Raw genomic sequence first — 26,726 nt, forward strand, 5'->3', positions numbered from 1 at the left:
TGTTTGACCAGTCTCACGTGTAAGTGTTTTCTTGTGTTCAGATGGGATTTGAGGTTTCTCATTTGTGCTCATGGCCTCTTGTCCTATCAGCAGGCTCTGCTGAGATGAGCCTGGCTCCTGCATCTCCCTTGCCTCCCTCCAGGCATCCATACAGGCTGATGCGATCCCCTCGAGCCATCTCTTCTCTAGGCTGAGCAGTCCCCGCTCTCTCAGCCTTTCCTAATATGTGAGATGCTCCAGCCCCTTCATGACACTGAGATCTGCCTGCTCCCTGCAAGCTTGTGCGTTCAACCCCTCCAGGCCCATGAGCTTATGAACATCCACTGTGTTTAAATGCGCCGTAACTAGGTCCTCCTCCACCGAGGAAGCATACACCTCCCCTGCACAGATCTCCCCTCTGGTCTCGGGCACCTGGGATTTCTGAAGCCCAGTCTTACCAGTAAAGTCTGAGGTGAAGGTGGCTTTGAGTGCCTCGGTCTCATCTGTGTCCTGTGCCACCAGCCCCCCCCCCCCCCCCCCCCCGCAATATTTAGCAGTGGGGCCACATTCTCCCTAGTCTTTGTTTTGCTCTTTACATACTTGTAGAAAGCTTCTTGACTGCCCTTCACATCCCTTGGCCAGATTATGAATGTGTCCTTGGAACACTGGCATCTATCAATAATAGTGTAATTAAAAGTCTGTTGCAGTAGGCAGTAAAACTTTAGCAGAGATCATCATCAGCTGCACATGCATTTACCAAGAATTAGATGTTCCTGCTATGGTTTGGTGTGAAACATCTCCTGTTAAAAATCGGAGCATCATGGGATGACACAGTTGCTGTATGCATGCTGACAGTGCCTTTCTCTTCGTCTGGATCAGTTCATGTCTGACACATACAACACCGTTGTACAAAGGAAACTCAGGCAAACCTTTCAGTTTTGGAAATGTTATTATGGCATTGAGAACAAGTACTGAATAATTAGTTAATTTCCAGAATTTGTTTTAGTGATGTTAACTCAGTCTGCATATTAATGTGGGTATTTTCTATTTATGAGTGTGCTGCTTCTAACTGCATAACAAAAAATGAATATGAGGTATAATGGATCATGAGTTACACACCAGAGCAAGAAGAGTCCCAGTAACAGTAACGTTTTGTGCTTCAAGCAGTGCTTCTGCATGACACATATCCTTGATGCAGTAACAAGGATGTGAGTAGATCAAAGAGAATTTCTGAGTCTCTGGCCCTTGCCCACACCCATGTTGTTTGCTTCTGAAGTTTTTTTAAACGCTTGCCAAGAGAAACTTTGCTCCATGAACATGACGGATGCATATTATCAGACTGTAATCAGACCCTTGCATAATTCTGAGTATGCTTAAACCTGGCTAAAAATTGTTCAAGAATAGTGAAGAGCATCCTTGTTACTCATACCAGTGTTGAGGAGATACCCCGTGCTCTGTTCCTTAGGTCAGTGAGAGCAGGTCTCGTCTGACCAGATGAATTCCTAGAGCGCAATCTTTCTTTCCCTACAACACATATTTAAAATACATCAGGTGCCTCTTCCTGAAAATGCTTATTTCTCTCCATGGGAAATACAGGAACCATAGATGGCTAGTTCAGCCACAGACCTCCATGGTTGGAACAGCTCAATGGTAGGCAGGTTAGCCTAGCTTCAGGGGCAGCTGTGCTACTGGAAAGCATTTGGTGATTAAAAAGAGAAGTTCATCTAAGACTTGCAAAATGGCAACCATCATAACGAAAGAAAAGTAATGACAAAATAATGGAGTAACTGAATTCATCACTGTTAGAATCAAGACTCTGTTAGCTGTTTTGTCATGAAAACTAACAAACCTGGGAGGCTTGTAACTGAGCTCCCCCAGCTTGCCTGCCCTGTTACTAAAGCTACAAACTTCTGCTGTTGTGATCAGCGCTGCCTCATTCTTCCCACTCCCAGAGCAGGGCTGAGAAGTCCATGCTTGAGCTACTGGTGATGCTGCATCCCCATTACATCACATATGGATGGAAACAGTTTCCATCTTTTCTGTTAGCCTTTGTAATAAGCATTCTGTTACGTGGTTTCCTTCCTCTGACTTTCTGCCTGTACAGTTTCTCCTGTTGCAAGCTTCTAAAGCTAGAAAGGCAGTATTTCATAATTAGTACATTTCATTATATGATTAAAGACCATAATTTCACTGGATTTGACTGAAGAGCTGAACATGGATGAGATGATAGATTGTGACTGGGGTGCTTAGAGTCACAACTCTATATATTAAGTCTGTTAATACCATGGTGGTCATCATTAGTTGTAAAATAACGAGAGAAAACCTTGTACTACCTAGAAGTAGGTATCTGTTACTGCAACACCATGTTTTAAGTACATTATGAATTGCTGGCTGGGTTGAGATAAACACTGGAAGAGAGTTTGGATAGCTAACTGAATTCATTTTTTTACAGTGCATCATAAACAGGGGAAGTCTACATCTGGCATCAGCATTCAAACAGAAAGTTGTGAAACCACAGCAGTTGTTTCATTTGAAGGAAAAAAAAAAACCAAAAACAAAGCCCCAAATGACTTGGAGAACTTAATTCATGATGTGCTATGTGGGATTCAACAGTGGAATATGCTGTGCCATGCAACCACAGATATATTAGCAATGCTAACACAGAAGCTTACACTGCAGTTTGGAGGTAAGATAGGTATTTTACTTCTAGTTAAATGTTCTGCAATTTTCAAATTAATTTAATGGGACACAGGAAAAGAGCTGCTGTGGTAGTAAAACATTTCCACACAGTAGTGTGCACTGATTAAAAAAGTAGTGCTCATACCTGCCAGATACATAGGGGAAACCATAATTTATACTGTAACATTAGGTTAATTCCTGTGAGACAAAGTAATGGAGCACATACAGTTGTATTTCCATCAGAGTTTTCTAAACTTACTAGTTCTGTTTGTAAAGAAAAGGTTTTTCTAAATTGCTGGAAAAACCACATAGCCCAAGTTTTTTGTGATTTTTAAAGTGTTGTGTGAGAAAGGTTCATTTGTACTGGCCAGTAAACATTCAAGTAACAGCTACTGCAAGTAATGGAAAAAAAACCCAAAATAAGCAGGAAATGATGGTGGGAAGCTATATGATGGTAGAAATTGTGGAAAGCTTCCAAGAATATGAAAAAAGAGTTCTTAGAATTACTGTAATGAACCCTATGAGCAACTCCCCAAACTTTTCCAGCTGTGCCCATAGTCTTTGCTATGTTGCAGCAAAGCACACAGCAACAAGGAGGAGCGATTAAGGGACATGGCATATAATTTACATAGTGCCAAGTGCACAGTTAACCATAAGCTGAAGAAATAATTAGCGATTCCAAATAACATTTTTCTTTTGGAGAGTTAAAAAAAAAAAAAAGCAGCAAATTACTGAAAATTCATTTATAAAAGCTTTGTAAATGCCAACTTACGGTTTTGTGGTGGTATCTGGTGCCTTTAGGAAAAAGAAGTTTCAGTCAAATGAGATTTATGAAAACAGGGAATCTAAACCTACCAGTTTTCCATTGCACAGGGAAGGCCACATTTGATAATTTTTTAAATACAATATTCTATCCAGCACTAAATTTTTTTAATACTATGTTCTATCTGCCACTATAGTTACTTGATCAGACACTGACAGTTTCCACGCTGAGAACTGCAGAGGCTGCTACTGTTGACAAAACCTGTGTAGCACAGCCATGGAATTAAGGATCCATGTTGTCTTAGACAAACAATTGTTTAGAAAAGTTAAAACCTAAGTGACGTTGTCTTCACAGCTATTCTAACCTGACTTAGCTAAACTGAGTTTAAAGTACCATAGTGTTATTTTTTTCTGGTTTTGAAATGTGTATTTGCATTTGTCACATCTTCTTTGATTCATCTGGGTCTTGAGTGAGGTCCTAAAGCTGGGATTCAGGGACGCAGTAAGTCCACTATTACGGGGACAACCAGCACTTAAAAAACTACTACAGCCATGAGATGTTGATCCAGAGTTTACATTGCCACTTCAAATCTGTTAAAAAAGCAAAACGCACAACCTGACAGATTTAACACATGCACAGAGAATGTGTTCATGACAGCATTTGTTTTCCAGCATAAAAGCCAGACTGGCTGCTCACTGTATCTTGTATTCTGACCAAGTCATGTGCCTACTACAGATCTGGAGGAGTCAGCACTCCACTGAGCTGGTAGTGCACACAGCCACCGCTAATCACAAGACAACCCCAGCCTCGCCGGCAGCAGCTCCGTTTCTGCACGGAATTAACGGCTGCAAATATTTAAACTCAGCTCCTTATGTCAGAGGAGCTGAACTTCTGCTGGTGGTTGGTGGTTGATAGATGCTCCTGACTAGTCAGCACTCGTGCTGGCACTCGGAAGCTGCTCTTACTGCCCTGACCAGGAGGAACTGGAGTCTTGCTAACTCACAGGAAAATGAACTGCTGCTGATGGGTGCACTTTAGAACACAGTGATCCAGAGATATCTTTTTAGCCTTTTTGCACACTTATAACTAGACAACATCGTGTATAAATTACATAAAGCAAACAGTTTGATCCTGCATCTTTGATTGCCATTTGTACTTGAAATCCAAACTTAAAAGTATTAACTCCCTAAATTTGGATTCTTTACTAAAAAAAAGTTGCTAAATTCTCTACAATGGTCAAATGTGCTCTTCCTGAAGAGCCTGATACAGGGTACCGTAAGATAAATATATTTACACACATATGTGTATATATGTGTATATATGTATGTGCATGTGACTCTCTTTATATAAAGTTACTGACATTACTCCTGCTGCTACAGTTCAAAAATGGATTAAAAAGTAAAGCTATGCACCAAACAGTAGTAACAACCTGTCCACTCATTCCACTGTCAGTGAACAGTGCAGAATTGTAGGCCACCCTGTTGAAGAGCGGGCTTTAATGTGAAACCCGCCACACTAGCACTGTGAGGAGGCTTTGCAAAAAAACCCTGTTCTGCTGTGTATCCTAACTGCTAATTAAATCATTGAACCCTCTAGGATTATTGAGAAGTGCTTTAGAAGAATAATAGTTTAAAGGAGAATCAGAACTGAAAAAAACAGATTGAAAACCTTTGCATATATTGCAGCTGATGCTGAGATCCAAACACAAAGTAAACGGAGAAACCTTGCCAAATACAACAAAAAGTATTTGTCAAAACATGAGGGTGGTTCTTTACAGCAAGAATCTATAGGATTATTAACTACTATCAGAGTTACAGAACCCTTTGGCTCAGTTGGACCTGGTCAAACAAAGCAGAAATCAGCTTTAAGCAAATCAGAGAACACTTTGGGGGAAGAATAGATTTATTCTGTTTTAAGAATGGACTGAGATCTGATTAACAGGTATCTGTTAATATAACAGATTGGAAAGTAATTTATAGGTTCATAGATACATTATGTATGCCTATACATAATAATCAGAACTGTGCTCATATATGTATGTTGAAGAGCACAGTTCTGATCATCTAATGAAAAATTTAAGGTTAAGAACCTTTCTTCATAAAAGCGATGATAAGGTTACTGCTTTATTTCATGAGTTCTCACATCCTCAGGAAAGGCTATCCTTTATTTTTTATTCTCCTTTATGTCCTAGGAACTTAAAGGAAAAAAAAACCCTCTTTTACAAGAGCTTTTACTTTTTAAACATTTTACTATTGCCCTTTGGCTAAGTCTCCTTCAAAACATCCCACATGAACATGTTTTTGACCATAACTTTGTTCATGTTGAAGAATGCAGAAGGAGGGGTGTCAGTGCATAAGATTTTGTAGCAGTCATCTGCTAAAACTAGATGTACTCAAAGTATCTACACGGATCTTTCTAAATAACAGTAGTCAGTAGTTTGAGAATAATGGACTAATGTAAAGGTTTGATTATTTTTTCTCCCCCCTAATAGCACTGGAGAGTCCAACTAGAAAAACATTGATCATAAAAGCTGTTGCTATTTTATGCTTACAAAAGTCTATTTTATTGTTCATATAATAATTTAAACTTATATCAGTATAAAGTATTTAAATATATTCTAAAGGATTTAATGTATATATTGTGAAAAAGCCCGCCTATAGTTATTTTATATGTCATCTTGAAAACAATGATAAATGAATCCTAACAGTGTTCATAAGATAATATCTGAAAATTATTTAATATTGCAACTGAGAGTATTTCTTTAATCATAGAAACACAGAACAGCCCAGGTTGGAAGGGACCTCAGAAAATCATCTGGTCCAACCTGTCAATGCTTGATCTAGCACTCTGTCCAGTTGCATTTTGAAAACCTCCAGTGTGGGGACTCCACTGTGTCCCTGGGGAGGTTGTTTTAGTGATTGATTGTTCTTACTGTAAAAAGTTTGAAATGCACACTTTCTTTTTCATTTATACAAAGCCCTTTAAAATTAAGAAAGGTTTTGGACAATTGATGTCTTCTGAATTTTCAAAGTAATCCCCTTTGTTTTAAATATCATATTGGTCATACACAATCAGCCTCCAATAATGCAAGTGTTGATAGCATTGAATTTGTATAGATTTGATCAGCTTAAATACAGTAACAGAAACCTTCAGCTGCGTGGTATTAATTAGCAAAAGTTGATGTACTACTTCATGCTAAAAGCGTAGCTTTTCTACTGTACTGTGATAACTTGAGACAACCTGATAGGGCTTGGAAATGCTTTTCTTAAAGAGAGTTTTGGTTTGTTTTTAAGCTCAGAGTCTCTTTGGCTCATGCAGCGGTCTCTGCAAAAGCTTGTAGCCCAGAGAGGAGTGGGAGAAAGAGCACAAAACAAGCAGTGCACAACCATTTACATGGAAGGCAGAATGCCTCAGAAGCAGTAGGTGCAGCTGCTGCTAGGAGGTCAAGTTGTTACCTGCAGTTGTTACCTTCATTTGTACTCCACGTAGAACAGCTGGAGCTACTGGTCTCACTCTATAAAAGCATCAGTTCAAAGAATATGCAGGAAGTTGTAGTCAAGTCTAGCAGAACTGTGGCAGATTGTCCTGGTTTCCGCTGAAATAAAATTAATTTTCTTCCCAGTAGCTGGTGTAGTTCTGTGGTTTGGATTTAGAATGAGAATACCATTGGTAACCCATTGATTTAGTGTTTATAGCAAGTCAAAGACTTTTCAGCTTCTCATACTGCCCTACCAGCAGAGGCTGGGCACGCACAAGAGGCTGGGCGGGGACACAGCCAGGAGAGCTGACCAAAATGAGCCAAAGGGGTATTCCATACCCGATGATGTCGTGCTCAGTATATAAACGGGGGGGATTTGGCTGGGGGACACGATGGCTCAGGGATTGGCTGGGCGTCAGTCAGTGGTGAGCAGTTGTATTGTGTATCACTTGCTTCGTACGTTATATTATCGTTATTATTATCTCTTCTTTTTCTGTCCTATTAAACTCAACCCCTGAGTTTTATCTCCCCCCTCCCCCCAATTCTCTCCCCCATCCCATGTGATAGGGGTGGAGTGAATGAGCAGCTGCGTGGTACTTAATTATCAGCTAGGGTTAAACCATAACACAGATAAATCTTTTTTCCCAATGCTGCTTTTTCATTTTTGGGATTCATTTGACTAGAGCTGGATCTTACAGTCCAGACTTCAGATATGAAACATCTAGGCCTTAATCTTACAAAGCCCTCACATATTTACGTTTGCTCATGCAAATGCTCCCAGGGCTTCCTGGACACAGTGATGGTGTTGAAAGATACTTCTTTGTGTGTGAAAGGAAGACCTGGAAGCATCATAAAACTTGGTGAGGATTATAAATAACACTTTACCTTTCAATCAAGATACATACATGCAAATCTTCAAGTTATGGCACTGGGTAAAGTAGCATAAAACTAGAGCATAAAAGAAGAGAGGGGCTATGAAGTGACACTGTGGTTCTAAGTGCTGATTTCATGCCCTCTCACAGAACTGACTGTTACCTTCTCTGAAATTCAGAGATCCCAGTTCCTGCTGGACTCAAAACTCAGCAGCAAGTGTAAGCCAGAAATCTCTTGCTCTTAATGTTTGCTCTGATATTTGTCCCCATGGCTGATCCACTCCTAGGGGTGTACACACAGGCACTGCTGGCATCTCTGCTTCACTGCCACCCTGTTGAGAAGAGCCAGACTAAACAAACTGAAACAGAACTGAAGCATCTCTCTGGAGCCAATTATTCACATTAACTCTGGTTTTCAGCAGACAAGAAAACAATGTTTTGTAAATGTTTCAGCTTAGTCCTGTTACAAAAGCAACAAACAGGCTTGTGCTGCTTTGAAGTGCCCTTGTGCTGTCTCCATTCCTTCTTAAGTGAACCCAGATTTCCACACAGATGGTGACAGAACATCATTAGCACTTAGATGGAAAGCTCATCTGAAACCTCTATCAAATTTGTTCCCTTTAGGTTTGAATTTCATAACTTACAAGTAAAACCGGGCTTGGTTTCTTCCATCTTTTCTCCTGGTTCAGTTGAATTCAAAACCTGTAAGTAGTTTCTTCATTCCTTTGAGGTAGTCCGAGGTCTTGAGAAAACCCAGAAAATACGTAAGTTTCATCCCTGTACACTTTGGATGCTGGACTTATGTTCAAGAATTTAGGATTACACAAAATCTCAGTGGTTCTGTACATATTTAACATAAACACTCAAAATCTTCACTCTTCTCAAGCAAGTACTGGACACACATGAACTCAAAAAATCTCTGGGCTAAAATCCTTTTTCCAGATTCATTATACAAATTGAGGCAACTTTTTTGGTATTACCTTTCATTGAAGAAAGTCTTCACAGGTGTTAAAATAAACCCCACTAGGTATTGTTTCACAAAAGGTATGCTTTTAAGCACTTAACTAATTTTTCCTGTGCGGCATGCATATATATTTTTCCTTAAGACATTCATAATTCCTTTCATTTTAGTAGGCATCAGATTGTTTCAGCTAAATGCTAAGCAAGCAAATGGGCTACATGTTGAAGAGATACTTGTTAATGATTTGGAAAAAACAAGGAATTCAATAAAACTGCTAAATTGTTTGTAGTTTCTGGAGAGATCTGAGCCATTTCAGTTCAAAAAACCCTCTTCAAATACATTCATTATACTCATGTCCAATTTTATAAAGAATCCACAGAAGAAATTTCAGAAATAGATGGATTACCAACAAGTTTTTTGTATCTAGACTTTGATGACTGTGTGCATGAATCTTCCTGAAGTTATTCAGCAAGAACACTTCCAAAGATTATCTGCGTTTGTACTCCTCTACCAAAAGTACTCAGAAACTATATACAGAGCACAACTGCACTTAAAAGTGCTCTTCACTCATTAAGAGACAACCAATTTAGGCTTAGAAGAGCAACTGATGGAGGTTTTAAAGAAACTGCCGGTTTGCAAGGATACACATCTAGTCACTCAGTTTGTTTTGGAGGAGGCTGAGCCTTAAAGTTTAGGTACAGATAAGGTAGTAATTCCATCCTTAATATTTGTGCAGATTTCCAGCTGTAGGTGAGAGAATTCTCTTCCAAATCAAAACTGAGGATGCCTGTAGCCTTACCCGAGAGGATCCCAGGAAGACATCTATGTTGTCCTTCTACAGTTAATCAAGTCTGACACTCATAGCATAAACTGAACATGCATGTGACACAGACTTGGTGAAAAAAACACACTCCCAACCCCCTCTTGAAATGTACTTTATTTTGAAACCTTCAGCTGTGTGAGTATGTATGTACGTAACTGCAGTTAGTTTTAAGTGTTGATTTGAGAGAGAAAGAAAACTATAGGCTGTATTGTAGAATTCTATAAAATTACATGCGTTCATTTACAAGGACTGATGACAGTGTTTTATTAAAATAAAAAGCTTTAATACTTTTGCATTTAAAAGATTTAGCAGAAAATAATTGCTACAAACATGCTACAACAACATACATGTCCAAAAAGTTTTCAGTGCTTTCTTTCAAAGTTCAGCATTTTGGCAAAAATAAGTTTTTCTGTATATACTTCAAAAGTTGGCTATCATAATACTGATATAAAGTACTTCATGTAGACTAAGGTCAGGTGCATAAAATACAATAAGTAATAAAACATACTGTTTGTATAAACATTTAAAGTATAAATTTCATTAGATAACATGCAAATACTGCAATATTTTAAATGGCACTTAAATATAGATACTGAGTTTCTTTATAATTTTGCATCCAATATGAGATTCTGAAATGTACAAAACTATAAAAAGAACATATTTCTTCATTGAAGTCAGGTACTAAGTATAGAGCTTTGATTGTCATTTTACAAGCATTGAGCCCAATGTCCTACAAATCTTCACTAGTCCAAGCAAAGACGTCTACTGAAATAGGCCCAGGGCTAGTTAGTTTTCTTCATAATAAAATATGAAAGCATATTTACATGAGAATAAACTCTTAAATTTTTGGTAAGGTAATTAAGTAGCAGCAATTTGTTTCTTTAAAAAATGATGTTTAAAATAGGTGCATGCTTTTCGTTGTCACCGATACACATCTGAATAATATAACATTCTTCAATAAACTCAAAACACTGTTTTGTTCATTTCTGAAAAAAAAACCTATAAGATCCCTTCTCAGAAAAATCATAAATCCATAATATCAGAACCTTCCGGAGTATTTTTAAGTTTCCAAGATCAATGGAAAACAATCTAATAGTGCTGAAACAGTCATCTGACCAGTAATGAATAAAAGAATCATCTTCTCACGCTATCCAAATACTTTTAGTTCTTCACTGAAAAATATTAGTCCATCAAATCTTTTACAATTTTTGTTTTCTGTTAAGTGATCAACAATTCTGAATGTCCTTCACAATATAAAACACCGCAATACTCATGCATATTTTCTAAGCAGTTATATATAATATATTAATGCTGACAAGGTGAATAAAAGGCTTAAGAACAGAGAGTGCAGAACAGGCACCACTTTAACAGAAGGAGAAGAAATGCTAAACGAAACTTGAACTTGAGATGCAATTAGAGCTGACAGCGGCACGTGTGATGCTAATGTCGGACTGTCTGAATTTATCAGTGACTCTATCTTTTCTGCTTCTTTATTGCAGGCTTCAATCTAAGAAAAAAAAAAGTTATTATTTCTCTTCTTGCCATGTAAAATGCCAATGCAAAAATGTTGCTAGATAGCAAAATTCAGGAAAGAAAATATGAATTATTCCCATCAGAACATAAGATTTATATAATTTTGGGCAGTATTTCTTAGAAAAAATATGGGAGCTCTTATCATAGTCTTTGGTACTAAAAAACTACTGTGGAAGCCCTGAGTAGCAGCAAAAGGGAAGGAAGGAAGCTACATACAAGTTATTGTAGGTGATCCTCTTTGGTATAAACTACTGCTTAACATCACGATGCACAAAATGTATTAATATGCTATCAGTACGTAAGATGTGCTTCAGCCTAATAACACATACACTTCAATCTACTTTTAACCCTGATAATGGAGACAAAGGAATACCATTTTATACGTAAGTATGCTTTTAATATACAATTAATATTAAGAGGTCATTCACTAATTTATTTTTTTTCATCAGTTTATATTTTCTATTATTTTAGCCACAGAAAGTTGAGGTTTCTGCATTTATTAATTTAAAAAAACAAAAATCAGACTACTCTATCCTTGGCCTTCCTTCACCTCTCTCCACTAATTACCTACCCTCGAAAGCCTCTCAGCAGAACAGCAGGATTCTGAAGAACATTTTACCATCCATAATCCTGGCTATTCAGATTTGAGTCACTAGAGAAATCCCCATGTATTAAGTACACAGGAAAATGCACAGTTTTAAAACTGTTATATTGAAAAGTGTACACATATAAAAATAAAGGAAATCCATGCTGAGTAAACAAAATAATAACAGTCTACCTGGAGTGGTTTAGGGTTCTGATCCACAGGAATGATGAGAATCACAATTTCGGATTCTATGCTTAAGTATCCAAACACATCACACTGTGGCACCGAGACATGCAGGCGGATTTTTTCAAGTATGTCAAGTACTGTTATAGGCTTCTTATTTGTTACCTGGAAGAAAACAAAGAGCTTCATGGATGACGTGATATTATGCAAAATTACTTTTCTCCTCTTCAGTTTTAATACTTGATGTCATGACAGGAAATTTGTTTCACCAATTAAACTACTCAGTTCTAATCTCTAGCAAAAAAAACCCCTTATTATTCAATGATTCTAAAACATCACTCTAAAAAATGATTTTATGATTCTAAAAAAACCTTGAAAACCAACGCCCCAAAAAGCATAAAAAAAATTTGAAAAAGGGGAAAAATTATTTACTACTTAAATTAACCATGGTTTTGCTATGTGTTGTGACAAATGGTTATCTGTTACAGCTGCTTGTACTTCCATGCTGGGAAACAAGCAGCAGAGCAGCCCTACCAGCTGGCTCTCCTTTACCATGACAGAACCTTTTCCAAGAGCCACCAGAAACAAAGAGCTGTGGCTTTGTGAAGAGAGATATATGTCTGTACATATGGGAACCTGTGATATTTCAAGACCACGACATAACCACCAGGTAAATGTATTTTTTTTATCTTAAAACTCTTATCTCTGTTCTGCTGTCTGTATCTGACAAACAGTAATTTGACTGTAGATGCTCAGTCTATTTAAGGACTGCCGCACCTTAAAGGTTTTTCACCTTTTTTCCAGGATGTGTTGAACAGTATAGACACCAACACAAATAACTTCAGTTGTGACTTCTGGTCATTCTGTTGTGTTCTGTTTTCTAGCTTTAGCTGCAAGAAATCCATCCTTCTTATCCTACTGTAGCTTTGTTTCTTTTGAGACCGCTGGTACAGGACCTTAACAAATGGAAATCTGGGAAATCCAAGTAGACTACATGAATCAAATCTGCAAGGTGGCATACAACACTTCTTTTACCAGATCTTTGAGGTATTTCCTTATAGCCCCATTAAAATGTAATCTGACATGCTGACTAAGCAGCAAACTCCGTTCAATCTTAAAACAGAAGCACACAGATACTTTGATGACTGATAGTGTCAAACTTGGATTTTAATGTTTTAGATTATAAATCTAGTAGATGAGAATTTTAGCGGATCTCTAATGTTTCTTTACTCTTGTAGATGCTGACTTTATATCTTGCTATCTTTACAAAAAAGGCCAGAGGGGTGGAGAAAAAAGGTTAGATTTATAGAACTCTTCAGTAATTGAAGCGGTTTTTTCTCAATGAACCACCTCTGAACTCAAATAGGCATACGCTACTATTCCTTGCCCTCTTGGGTTGGTTAGTGTATGGTGGCATTTCTAGCAATGATTCCATCTATATGAGACATAACCATCTCCAGTACTATGGATGCATACACTATATGTACACTGTGTCAGCAATAGCATGGCCAGCAGGGACAGGGAAGGGATCTGACCCCTGTACTCGGCACTGGTGAGGCGGCACCTCGATTCCTGTGTTCAGTTTTGGGCCCCTCACTACAAAAAGGCCATTGAATGACTCGAGCGTGTCAAGAGAAGGGCAACGAAGCTGGTGCAGGGTCTGGAGCACAGGTCGTACGGGGAGCGGCTGAGGGAACTGGGGGTGTTTAGTTTGGAGAAGAGGAGGCTGAGGGGAGACCTCATCGCCCTCTACAGCTACCTGAAAGGAGGGTGCAGAGAGCTGGGGATGAGTCTCTTTAACCAAGTAACAAGTGATAGGACAAGAGTTAATGGCCTCAAGTTGAGCCAGGGAAGGTTTAGACTGGATATTAGGAAGTATTTCTTTCCAGAAGGGGTTGTTAGGCGTTGGAATGGGCTGCCCAGGGAGGTGGTGGAGTCCCCATCTCTGGAGGTGTTTAAGAGTCGGGTTGACATAGCGCTGAGGGATGTGGTGTAGTTGGGAACTGTCAGTGTTAGTTTAATGGTTGGACTGGATGATCTTCAAGGTCTTTTCCAACCTAGTTGATTCTGTGAAAAGCAAGAGCCACACACAAATCCTGTATTTTTATTGATAGAATTAGAGGAGATAAACGTTATTAACAATTTCATGTGGATGACAAAAGTATCAAATCTACTCAGACAGTTGGGCATTTTCTATGGTATTATAAGGACATATTAGCTGGCCTCTGACTTGCACTGCACTGACAAAGGCCCAGAGCTTCTAACTCTTTATGCTCAGGGTAGTGCCACACCACACAGTCTTCAGGAGGTTGTAACCAGTTAGAGATCATCTCTGGGGGCTTATGGAATGACCCCTGATTGAAGTTTCCAAAGGTGAGAGCTTCAGTCAGAGTTCCAAAATTTCTAGTATGTGCTAAGAGAATGCTGACTTGAATGTTTGAGAGATCACATATTTAAAATGTAAAGAGATAGAGAGATATATATATGAAAGCTTGAAGACTCAGTATTGTGGCATTAGGTGAGCAAAAGAAGAGAAAGTCAGCAAGACTGTGGTGACTAAGAGAAAAAAAGAGAGAAGAGAAAAAAGAAGGAAAAAAACCCAACTACTAAGTACCCCCTTAGTACTAGTAGGTGAGAGTAGTTATCACCAACTACTTGAGTAAGTCCAATACATTTCTTTAACTAGAAAGCCTTCTTCTAACTCAAAGTAAAAATCTTCTTCACAGCCACATGTTGTAATGTATGAACTGAGAAGCTGCAATCACTGTGTTGCTGGTACCATTAGTGATGACAACTGGAAGATGTTCCAGGATGCAGTCATGACCTAACAGACACTGTTACTCAGCAAAATTGGTCAATGCACACGCACATGGCACAAACACAAAATCTCTGAGGGGAAATCAATAGAACATCAATCAGCACCACATCGTTGAGATGAAGGCCAACCACACACTGGGCTGCAACAGCAAGAAGAGAGCCACCAGAAGTCATCATCCCCCTTTTATTTATGCCCTGGCCCCCCTCCCCTGGCTACACTGACAAACTGGAGAGAGTCCAGCAGCATTTAGCTGTGGAATCTGCACTCCTGGAGTTTTTAAAAACTCAGCTGGCCAAGCTGATTTGACTGGAGTTAACCTTTCTCTGAGCAAGGGGTTGGATTAGACAATCTCCAGTGGTCATGTTCGATCTAAGTTTTTCCTGTGTTTTTATAATAATAGTTAATTATCTCTACTTCTAAACATATAAACAGGTTAATGTAATTTTATACTGTTTAGGTGAAATTGTTTCTTTATATTTAAAGAAATTAAAATCATGTGCAGATGCAAAGATGAATTGTTTTTCTTCACCAGATATGATTGTCATATCACTTTATTTTGTTGTGATGTCATGCCAAAAATCAAACTCTGTTCCATATACTGACATATAAAAGCAGGGGTCAATAAAGTGCAGTCTAATATGTTGTGTTCAGTCACAGACAATCACAATTAGACGATCCATCTTACACTGGAGGTTTTCAAAGAGCAGCAATGAAGGATGCTGGTGTCTAACTTATGGAGATGTTAAATTAAAATCCAACATTTTAGCTGATGAGCAACAAAATCAGTGACAGCTGTCTAGATAACCCAAAGAGTGTAAAACAATCCGATTTAAACATAAGACAATGTCAAATCTAAGTCACCGACATTAGAAAATAATGACCTAGCAAAATAACCTCAACAAAAAGACCATAAAAAACAAATCTACACCGTATTACTACCACAAGATGATGCAGTTCCCATATCATTTGTCTTTACTATTACAGTTCATTTGAACTGCAAACCTAAGTGTGCTTGTTTGTGCCTACTCTAATTCTGTTTTGCTTTGCATTTTAATTAATTTTCTATACCTGATATTAAGAAATAAAGGAAAGTATAAACACTATTAAAAAACCCCTCAAATCACACACTACCTACTGAAAAGTAATTGGTTTTATAACATATTAACTTTTCAGGAGAGTATACGGTAACTTGACTTTTCAATGTACCATTTAACATAAGGCATGATTAAACTGTTTACCCTTGCAAAAGTATCCAGCTTGTCTTTGTCATACAGGATTCTCAGCATTCCAGCACATAGTGGACAGCAGGCTCCTACGTGAATAAAAAAATCTCAGAAATAAAAGCAAATAGTCTTTTCACTTTTAAGTAAGCAGAGGTCAAAAGTTGAACGTTAACCGAGAATGAAAATAACAAAACTACCAAAGCAAATGTTTCAATTTGATAGCAGAATGCATGATTTCTAAGATTATTTTTAATGTTGGAAACACATATAATGCAAAAGCAACGAGATGAATTTTCATTTGTTTCAAGATGATACATTATTGTAAGCTAAAAACCACAGGTACTTTGAGAACCACAGGCCAAGGTTTTGTACGGATGCACGCATATGCAACTACAGAAATAATGAATTTCAGGAGCTGAAATAGCTAGATCATGACAAGCAATTGCACACACTGCAAACATTAATTTATGCAGTTATACCATGTTGGAGCTTAGAATCTTTATAGAAAAGGGGGAAAAAAGAAAAATTTCAACTTTCTACCCATAAATATTTAACCCCCCAACTTATTATATACAATTCACATTCACAGAATGACTTTTACAATATTAAATGTAATACCAAAGCATAAAGACCCTTTTCAAACCAATGAATGACAAAAATGCATTAAACGGTTTCTTTTTAAAAACTGAGCTTTCCTCGCTCCGTGTATTACATTTTATTACTTACTGTTTCATAAAGAAGTATTTGTGAAAACAGTAAAAGACAGTTCAAAACCACACAACTGCAAAACTATTCTGACTGTCCTCCTCTTTCACAGTACTGTGAATACATATGGCATCTTATTCTGTCTTCTAATTAAATATATTTGTTCTTCTGGGAACTCTGATGACAGGTTAGCATTCCAGCGTGGTATCTGTACTGCCACTTCCGAAAAATTACTCATCCGATTCCCAACGACATTTTACACTGGACACCACAGACCGCATTCGTTTCTCCCAAAACAGTCCTATGGAGACAGCTCCAAGTTTCTAAAGACTGAAGGAGCATGACTCCCAAAGCCAAGGCCTTTCCACTTCAGAATCACTCAGCTGAGTCCCAAAACTGGCTGCTTCTAGCTGTAACTAACAATCTCTACTTCATCCCTTCTCTTACGTGTCTCAAAGACATTATGGAATACAATATTTTAAGGCATAAGTTTTATTACAAATATACTCCTATTTTTAAACACAGCCTGGACTCTCTCCTCCCTTCAGTAAACTTCAACAGTGAATTAACATACCTGGTGCAATAACTGGTTTGCAGCCCGTTGCAGAAAGCTGGGGACATTTAACAAAGGCACACTCTGTATGAAAACTGTAGTCTGAGAGAACACCCACAGCCTGACAGTGTCCGTAATAGTCGACAGCCACACGGTCGGAATAGGCAGCACAGACACTGCTGTAGGTTTCTCCGTTATGTCCACACACAGGTTCCACTGATTTGCAAAATGGCTGAAACACACAGAAATGTTTCAAAGATCCATTTATTCATGTTACAGAAACTTCAGAGTAGTTTTAACATTGGGAAAACCAGTGTTGATGGGACTTTGCTTCTAATATTGTCAAACATTCAAAAAAGCAGGAAATCTAGAGTAAATAGCCTGCCAGTTTATGAACAGGTAATAAATGCAAGGAGTAAATACTTAAGGAAGGTGACAAAAATGTAAGTTGGAATCTGAGAAATGTACAGTAAGACCTGTTTTGGGAAACAAAAATTTTTGTTCTGTGCTAATGTTTAAATAAAATGACCGTGTCATTTCAATTAATTTACTTATTAATTAGATTTGAGTATTATAATTTTATCATGCAAGAAATATTTTTAAAATTTATATTTAAAAATGAATATAATACAAATAATTTTGATTGTAATATCTAATATTTTAATGACTTTATTAATCTTGCTTGGTTTTGTGTTCTTAAAATTTAGTGTGCGCGTGTGTTTAACACTTTGAGAAGCTAAATGTATATATAAACTTCAAAAGAATAAAATCCATTACTAGAGACCTCTGTCAAACATATATTTATTGTTGAGACCTTTACGTCTGTAAAAATACATTTGTGTCCATCTTCTCTCTCAGAAAAACATATCTAAGTGTGTTGATTCAGATACATGTAAAAATCAAAGAAAATTGTAATATAGTTCCTTTGTTTCCTGTCTGTGCACGTACATTAGTCCAACACAATCAAGAGGTCAGGTGCCAATAAACTTAAACTTCTGAACATAGAAGCGAACAGAATTGTTGACTCTTCACAGACAAGGTATGACTAATAGTTTTGTCCAAAGTCTTGTGAAATGACACAAAATCATAATTTCTTGCTAAGGTCTAAATATTTTATTAAACTAACTAGTATTTCAAGTAAGTCATCATAGCTACATGATCACTGTATATCCTCTAAAACAGGAAAACAATTACAGTTTCTATGTTACACACCTAAGCTAACAAGAAAACAGATAAATGTGAGCATCCCAAGTAGTTTCATATAGTCATCTTCCTTATAAAGCAAGAATGAAAACTTAAAGCTACCAGTGTCAAAAACTTTGTGAACATAGATACAACTAGACATATAACTGCTGGAGAAAAAAAAAAAAACAACACAACGAAACAGCCATGCAATATTCCTTTGATTCTTACTGTTCAAGGGCTGAACATTCTCTGAGTATTTCATGAGATATCTGATGTGCAATGAGAAGAATTATCTGTACTTAACGAGGTTGCTGAAAAAGGGCAAGAAAAAGAAGGCATAAAGACAGAAAGGCAGAAACTAAAAGTGGGTTAAAAGAGCAATGGCATTTATAATACAGAAAAACCCTGAAGAAATGTTCTGTACTTCTAATAATATCCATCAGTTGAGACCAAGAATCTTCATCCTTTGAGAAAAACCTGGAGATGAACAGCCTATCAATGGTAAAGCCAGCAACTTTGAGAAGAGTAGCTCCTGACTCTTCTTGTGAAGCAATAAAACCAGCTTGTCTACCAACACTGCAGAGAGCGGTGTGATGGAAGAACTAAACCTAATCCTAATACTTCTCAGGGATTAATAGGAAAACTAATCCAATCCAAACTAAAGAAGGTATTACAGACTGCCTGCCTAGTCTCCAACAAAACTTAGGTGTAAATAGATCCTGAACAATCAACTTGTTAAACCTGGGACACAATCACACAAACCACTAAAGACTTTTTATGACCAGGCATTAGATTTTAGATAAAACAAGTTCAGACCGGTAAAAACTAGCATTTAACTAACCAAGGAACTGCACTAGTTACTGCATATATACCTCAGTGCAAGCTTTAATAGTGAAAAATATAGGGAGTCTTACTACAAGTATCAAATTATTACCCCCAAGAAAGCATAAGTAAAGCTTTTGATTCGCTTTGAGACAACTGTTAATTAAAGCAGAGAAACACTGATAAAAGTCTGAATATAATTATGCGAGAGTATTTTTTAATACCAGTTAAAATTACATTTTTAAGGGATTACTTCCAACAAAAACATTTTGTAAGGTATAAACCCCAGAATATCGCAAAGTCAAACATTAAAGAACAAAGAAGATTTGATGTTTATTGCTAGAACCACTTCCTACCTGGCATGGTCCTCGGTATGCTAAACTTTTTCCTTTTTGGTACAAAGTACACAAGTTACTGTATTCCACATTGTCTGTGTCACAAACAGGATCCCGTGTCTGGTCACAATTTAACTGCCTTGGCACACATTCATGCTGGCTACATTCGAATTTTCCAAAACTAGTCAAGCAAACTTGCTTCTTTGGTATGCACCTGCATAAAGTAACAATAATTTAATAACATGTCATAGGATTTTTTTTTTTTTTAAAGTCTCAATATATTAGAGGAAAATATTTCCAGTGAAATTTTCTCCAGCGAGCTTTAGAGCTAACTGTGGTTCAGCAGATGTAGAAAACAAAAGAGATAAAAAAATTCTGAATAGCTAATTTTGGGTCTTATCACAAACCTGGAACTAGTTCACACCATGTTTAGTAAATGTATGCGAACATAACTACAGTTTCCATTAAAATTTATCTTTTACCAAGTATTTTTCAAACGATTTTCAAAAAAGACCTGGATAAACTTCTTACCTACTCCCAAGCTTCATTTTGTAAATGCACATTTAAGAAAACTGTAGAAAACACGCAAAAAATTAACTGCAACAGAAAAAGATTATATTGCAGAGGTCTAGCCTCAGCCTTCCTCGAGAAGGTAGTGGAAACAAGACCTACAAGATTATATGGTTTCAATTAAAAATACCAAGTTGGATTCTAGCTTTGTAGGTTCAGTATATTATATTACATCCAATCTTGGGGATGACTGAAAACAAATGGAACAATCTAGTAGTAACACAATTTCCTTTTTTGGCACATCATCCCTCTCAAGCCTTCACAGAAAAGTAAAGAGAAACAAACAGCAGAAATTCTTTCCCTTTTATATTTAATATGTATCTTCCAAGGTCTTGGCCGCAGAGTATTTGCCACATGCCCTGCTAGAGAAATGCCAGCCAATAGAGTTTGATGAATGGACTGATGAAAGGTCAAATGGCTTTTTTAACAATCTCCTCCTATAAATGACAACAATGCTACCACTGGATTATGGACAATACGTCTTTATTCTGAGTCCTGCTGTCTATGCATTACACATATTCCTTTTATATTAGGGAAGACTCTGAAATTCTGAGATTTAAACACTTTACAAGTGGAATGTAAGATCTTAAATAGATCCTAAGTGCTTCAGAGATGTTTTGAAATGAGCATGTTCAGTTTACGCTACATTATGAAACTGAACCAGAAAAAACAGTCCTTTACTGAAATTACAAGTTGATGTTCTAAGCATAATGGTTATTCTGTAAAAGTGAAAAACTTCTTTATACTTTCACAATTGAAAATATAAAAGTTAAAAGTATATATCCACAATGCAGCTTTGAAATTCCAATTTTCAATGCCATAATGGCTATTACTGCTACAAAACTACAGTGTTTTCTCTGAAGTTTTCTTCATCAAGGCATTTAAAGTGCAGAAAAAGGAAAAAAATTGCTATAATAAAGCACAGTATTACACAACTTCTTATGGTGGCTTTCTTTCAAAACAGAAAAATGTACAAATTCAAAGGAAACTGCAGTATTACACAACACTGAGAAAATTGAAGACAGAGACCAACATTATGAACCACAGACTTTGATTTCTGTAAGAAAGGTCAGATTTTTTTCTCCTGCTGACACTAGTACAGAGCGTATTTTTGTTTTAATATGTTTGTCTATATAGATTTTGCTTTTTCTGACACTGAAAAAACAGGGATTGTATACAGACATAGTTTTCACAAGACATCAATCTAATTAAGAGAAACTCAAGTGTTCCAGAGTGATTGATACTTTCCTATTTTAGACATAAAAAGCACAAATCATTAACTGGACAAGCAAGATTGATGCCAAGTCTTGAATTCAGGTGTGGGGTTTTTTTTTTTAAACTACTAGAACGTGTGAAACAAAATATTTTCAAAGCGACACAGCCATGTCAACAAAATTTGATTCTCCCACTTCTGAAGGTATACATCAATTCTCTTTTATTGCTAAAACTGAGATCTGCATAATAAATTTAAATGATATAGCACTACATAAATGGAACTAGTAATTACAGTCCATTACTAACTACAATAAATAAAAAGCACCGAGTTCAAACAGGGTTTTTTTATTGAGTATCCTAAAAGTAGAATGTTACTACAATATACAACCCATTCAAAGAAAAAAATGTATCTGCTTTAAGAGTAGAAGATGCCAAAGAAAAGCTTAAAACATATTCTGCTTTTACCTCTGATTTTTATTACAAGGGTTAGGGTTACAAGGATCCTTGGAAATACATGATCCAAATTCAAATTGAGTGTCCTGGAGCCCAACACAATGAGCTATACAGGCACTTGGATACGTGCGTCCATTTTGACCACATACTGGTACAAACTGATCTACGCAGTTACATGGTAAACCTGTAAAAGCAACACACAAAACAGGAATTTGGTGCACACTTATTTTCTATGACAGAAGATACACAAGGGGTCGCTAAGATATCTTTGCCTTCCAACAAATGCAAAGATGTACCATATCTTCAAGCCACTTCCTACATCCTGTCATTTAGCAATGCTGCAGCACATATGCAAGTAGTAGCAAGGGAAGTTTCTGCCCTATCCCCCTTGCTGAGTCTAGGCAGCTTTCTCCATTTCTTCCCCCCAAACTCCTTATCTCTTGTCCCTAGTAGCATTACCCCGTCTCTACCTATTTTTATGTATTACATGAGATTTCATTTTTCAGTACTTTTTTTTTTTTTTTAAGGTATGTGTTTTTTTCTGGAGTGCAGGTTGGACATGAGAAAAATAAATAGTTAAAAGAACATATTAGTAACAAATTATCAGGTATTTTCCATTAATATTGTAGAAAGAATTTAGAAGCTAATCCTCACTCTAATAACATTAAACTTACAGTTTCCATAGTTTGAGAAATTACCTGTAAACTTCCGACGCTCATCTTCTGAACTATGCTCAGTTAGACACTGACGTGTAGAACATATCAAGTTTCCAGCAAAACATGAACAGACATTACAATCTATATTAAAAGATGTTCCATGACCTTAAAAGAAAGTAAGTAAATGCATACAATTAATGCAAATATACCAGAAGACTACATACTCATATGTATTACATAGATATTACATTTTCATTATTAATTGTTCCTCTAATTTCCATTTTTCAGTTTATTTTCCTGCTAAAATGTCTATCTTTTCTGGATTTCAAGTTCTGCTTTACTGATTTAAAGAAAAAGTCTGTTCACATGTGGTTTTGATTAATTAGTTAAACAAGGAAGCAAGTACTTTCATCCTTTCAAAGCCTGGAAAAGTTAGGTTGGTTTTTTTTTTTTTTTAAGAACAATTTAAAGCTGCAAAAAGAAATACACTCAGAAAATAGAAGTGGTAGATAAATTCTGATTAGCAAGCTCCACATTTTTTTAAAAGTAAAGCTTTTGTAAAGATACATTCTTCTCCTAAATTAATTTTACGTAAAACTGCTAAAGTATAATATCAGCCATGCACTCATACATAATGCAAAACTCCTCTGTAGTGCTCATTTCTTTCCTTCGTGTGTACTTTTTGTCAAGAGGTAAAAAGTGCCAATGCTTCATTCCAGTCTGTATTGTTTTGCAGCATCCATTATAGTCGTAATTTCAGCCTCAACAAGCAGTACAACTTACAATGCACCTTTGTCCAAAGCAGGGAACAAGAAAGACTGTAGCAAAGCCAAAGAGAAACCCAGCTCTAGATTCAGCACAAGACACACACAAATACAGAGGTCTATGTTCACCCATTGGCTTTTGGAAAGGAGCCCTTAATAACGCAAGTCATGCCATCACAGCTGCCTTTTAAGGATGAAGCAATCTGCCTATTTTTTTGCGTTTTATAAATCAGTAACTTTTCCACACCTGAATCTAAGAATCAAACTGCAAATTATGGAATTTTTCTTCAATTTAGCAATTCCAGTTTGGTTTTGTAAACTGTCTACGTGACTGCCCTTCACTCTGCTGTATGTTTTATGTAAAATCAATTCTTGATGGTGACAGCCAATCTATCCATAACCAAACTGGTTATTAAAGACCACCAACAAACACACAGGTCTTCAGGAAAACTTAAGATTAACTGTGCCTTTACAAAATATGGCAATTCTCTCTAATCTCTCCTCAAAGGGTTGAGATTGAGGATTTAAATTTTTTAAAAATACTACAAAGGCACAAGGAAAATCCTCAGCATTTGAGCAATTCAGAAGAGGTACTCCTAGACAAATGATGGCAGAACAAGAGGGGATGGAAGAGAAAACCTCTGTAGCACAAAAAGCTGTTTAAACCACAGTACTACTCAAGGAAGAAGGAATTTGTTAGCAGGGAAGAAGAAAAGTTTCCAAGGCTTATATATAATGCTAAACACAGGATCTTTTAGGTGATTCTTCAGAGTAAAGAGTAGCTAACTGAGGATCAACCTGAAAACTTTCAAAGACTATTGGCTTTCACCATCAAAGACTGCACACAGCTCACTGTCTTCTTCATCAGTAGTCATTTCATTAACTGGAGTCAGTTCACAACACAAAAAACCCCAGCATCAGATAAAGCCTTCAAGGTTGTTTGGTTTATAGAAAATGGTTTTAAAAACTACAGTTCAGTTTATGACTAAACCCCGTCTTTTTGCAACTGACTTATAAACCAATTAAAAACAGTCACTACAAGAAGTTCATATGGTGACCATAAATTTTTAATTAGTTATTTTTAATACATCATCTAACAAATTTGGAATGTAGCTATTTTTATATTTTATTATATAATACCTGGAGTCTTAATCACCACACATACTTAATAAGTAATGATGGCAAAAGAGAGGAATCTGTCTGGTTTTGGTTTTGTCGTGGTTTGGTTGGTTGGGTGCTTTTTTTTTTTTTTTTTTAAACAGACAGCACTTACTGAATGCCTACCACGTACACATATTGTTGTTACAGTTAGTTCAACAAGTGACAGACGTACACTGTACAAACATAAAACACAAATACAGCTTCAGACATTTTTGTGATTATTTCCACCAACAATCCAAAAAAGTACAAGTTTCTTTGGACAGAATGGTCCGTAACAGGCTTCAGTCACAATTTAAATAATATAATTGCTAATGAATGTATTTTAAAAGCATGTGCTTTCACCAGATACTTTCTATAACTGCCCATCAAATATATCATTAATGTTAAGATGTTTTCAGTGTTCTGCTTCCATGAACAAATAGTACCAATCTGGCAACAGAAAAACAAGTTTTAAGTATGTTTGGCTGACTTGTATCCTCTTTGGATGAACAAAAAAAAAAGTTACAAGCTGTAAATGCATGGAACATTACAGGCAGACTTTTCTGACTGATGAAAATAATTGTACAATTGATTATTTAGCTCTGCTTGGTATCTTTTAGGAGAGAAATATCCCAGTTACATACTCTTTCATGATTTCAGGGTTTGGTTCACAATCAGAAAATTATGTTTGTGACAAATGTAACTACAAGAAGTGCCTTCCTTCTTAAGATTTACCTAATATGAAAATAACTCATTCTTACTACCCAGTAAAAAAATTACTCGGTTGTTTTGGACTTATTAAGTATCTTTGACTTGCTTTAATTATGTTTGGACTTCAGTCTGACAGTATTTTAAAAGCAGTGATTTACTGACACTAAATGTCCAGTGCCGAAATATGTAACTGTTCACTAGCAGAAAGTCTCTTGCTTGCCAACTGATTCAACATCAGCAGCTTCAGACAGGTTACAGCTCAGCACAGACTCCATTATGTATTCAAGACTTTTTGTAAGATTTTTCCCTGTCTTAGCAGTAGCTTTTTTTTTTTAATTCAAAGAGCATAGAGATGGTTTGCATGACAAAAGTACACCTTTAAAGGTCTGAAGCAACTAACAAATCTGAAAATAAATCAATATAATTTTTTAAACAGCACCACTTGTCACATCTTTTTCAACTACTCTGTCAGATGAGGTAGAACCAAATTAACGCTTGTCACCCATGGCATCTAATCTCTGAACAGTAACAGTAAAGTTATTTTAGAAAATTCATAATTTAAACCTAAATCAAGACAGCATTTTTTTATTGTTAAAGCAAATAAGTGTTCATCTTACAGTTACCTAGCAGAAGGAAATCAACAGGAGAAAGACTTTTGTCCTGGTTTCAGCTGGGACAGAATTAATTTTCTTCCTACTAGCTAGTGCAGTGCTGTGTTTTGGATTTAGTGCAAGATTAATGTTGATAACACACTGATGTTTTAGGTGTTGTTAAGTAGTGCTTATCCAAAGTTACGATTTTTCAGTTTCCCATGCTCTGCCAGCAAGAAGGTGCACAAGAGGCTGGGAGGGAGCATGGCCAGGACAGCTGACCCCAACTAGCCAAAGGGATATTCTAGACCATAGAATGTCATGCTCAGTGACAACTGCATTGTGCATCACTTGTCTTTTCTTGGGTTTTATTTCTCTCTTTTAAAAATTATATTCCTTTTCATTACAATTATGATTTTATTATTGCTATAAAGAACCATGGTATTCAATATATCTTTGTTATCATAATGTATCTGTTTACATGTTCATTTTAAAGTGTATGTTAGTGACAGTGATTAATGTTAAACTATAATACTTAATATTATTTTCATTAAAAAATGATTTTTTTTTTTTTCCCTGAAAGGCATAGGCCACTTTGTGATACTTGACTGCAGGCTGTGAAAGTTTAAAAAAAAAAAAATCCAAGCGCAGAAGACAGTCTGCAGATGACACATATGTATTTCTAACATGTTTGTACACATTAGCAGAACAGTCTTTTAAACACTTACTAAAAACTGTTGTCCTTGGTGTGAAACCTATCAACATCACCCAGTAAAAGAAACTCCCTCTTCAGAATGCCATGTGAACTAAACCAGCATAACTGCCTAAATGGATATCAGATTTATTATGTGATTCCAAAGGAAGAGAATTTTGGGACGGTGCAAAACTTATTATTTATCCTATACTTTTATTAAATCCTATTTTTACCCTCTTTGTGTGTGTGCTTCCTACTCTGAATACATGTGTGAATGTTAACAAACTTTAAGCTGGATGAATCAGGAAGTAGGATAAAAGTCTAAGCTGAGTATCTTCTTCACAGGCAATGTGTAGAAAACCTGCCTCAGAAGCAGCTCTTGGACAGACAAATGCTAATGACTCTGCAAAACCAGAAGGTATTCAGCAAAAATTT

General features: G+C 36.6%; 2 protein-coding genes across 3 annotated transcripts in view; one reads left to right on the top strand and one right to left on the bottom strand.

Annotated features, from left to right (window-relative positions):
- The window catches only part of ADNP2 (ADNP homeobox 2), a 47,283-nt gene extending 31,448 nt beyond the window's left edge, over positions 1–15,835 (top strand). The window contains exons 7-10 of the transcript XR_012633172.1: positions 2,432–2,665; positions 12,346–12,527; positions 12,742–12,904; positions 14,584–15,835. The gene's annotated coding sequence lies outside the window, so the exon portion shown is untranslated. The remainder of the gene's footprint in view (positions 1–2,431; positions 2,666–12,345; positions 12,528–12,741; positions 12,905–14,583) is intronic.
- RECK (reversion inducing cysteine rich protein with kazal motifs) overlaps positions 7,652–26,726 on the bottom strand; it is a 64,733-nt gene continuing 45,658 nt past the window's right edge. For both annotated transcript variants that reach the window (XM_074899782.1, XM_074899781.1), the window contains 7 exons: positions 22,435–22,557; positions 21,749–21,920; positions 19,520–19,712; positions 17,178–17,388; positions 15,914–15,987; positions 11,867–12,022; positions 7,652–11,062 (listed from right to left, as the gene is read on the bottom strand). In XM_074899782.1, coding sequence (XP_074755883.1) covers positions 10,847–11,062; positions 11,867–12,022; positions 15,914–15,987; positions 17,178–17,388; positions 19,520–19,712; positions 21,749–21,920; positions 22,435–22,557 — 1,145 coding nt within the window. In that variant the 3' untranslated portion in view covers positions 7,652–10,846. The remainder of the gene's footprint in view (positions 11,063–11,866; positions 12,023–15,913; positions 15,988–17,177; positions 17,389–19,519; positions 19,713–21,748; positions 21,921–22,434; positions 22,558–26,726) is intronic.

This window comes from Athene noctua, chromosome 2, assembly GCF_965140245.1.
Source record: "Athene noctua chromosome 2, bAthNoc1.hap1.1, whole genome shotgun sequence".
In the NCBI taxonomy this organism is placed as follows: domain Eukaryota; kingdom Metazoa; phylum Chordata; class Aves; order Strigiformes; family Strigidae; genus Athene; species Athene noctua.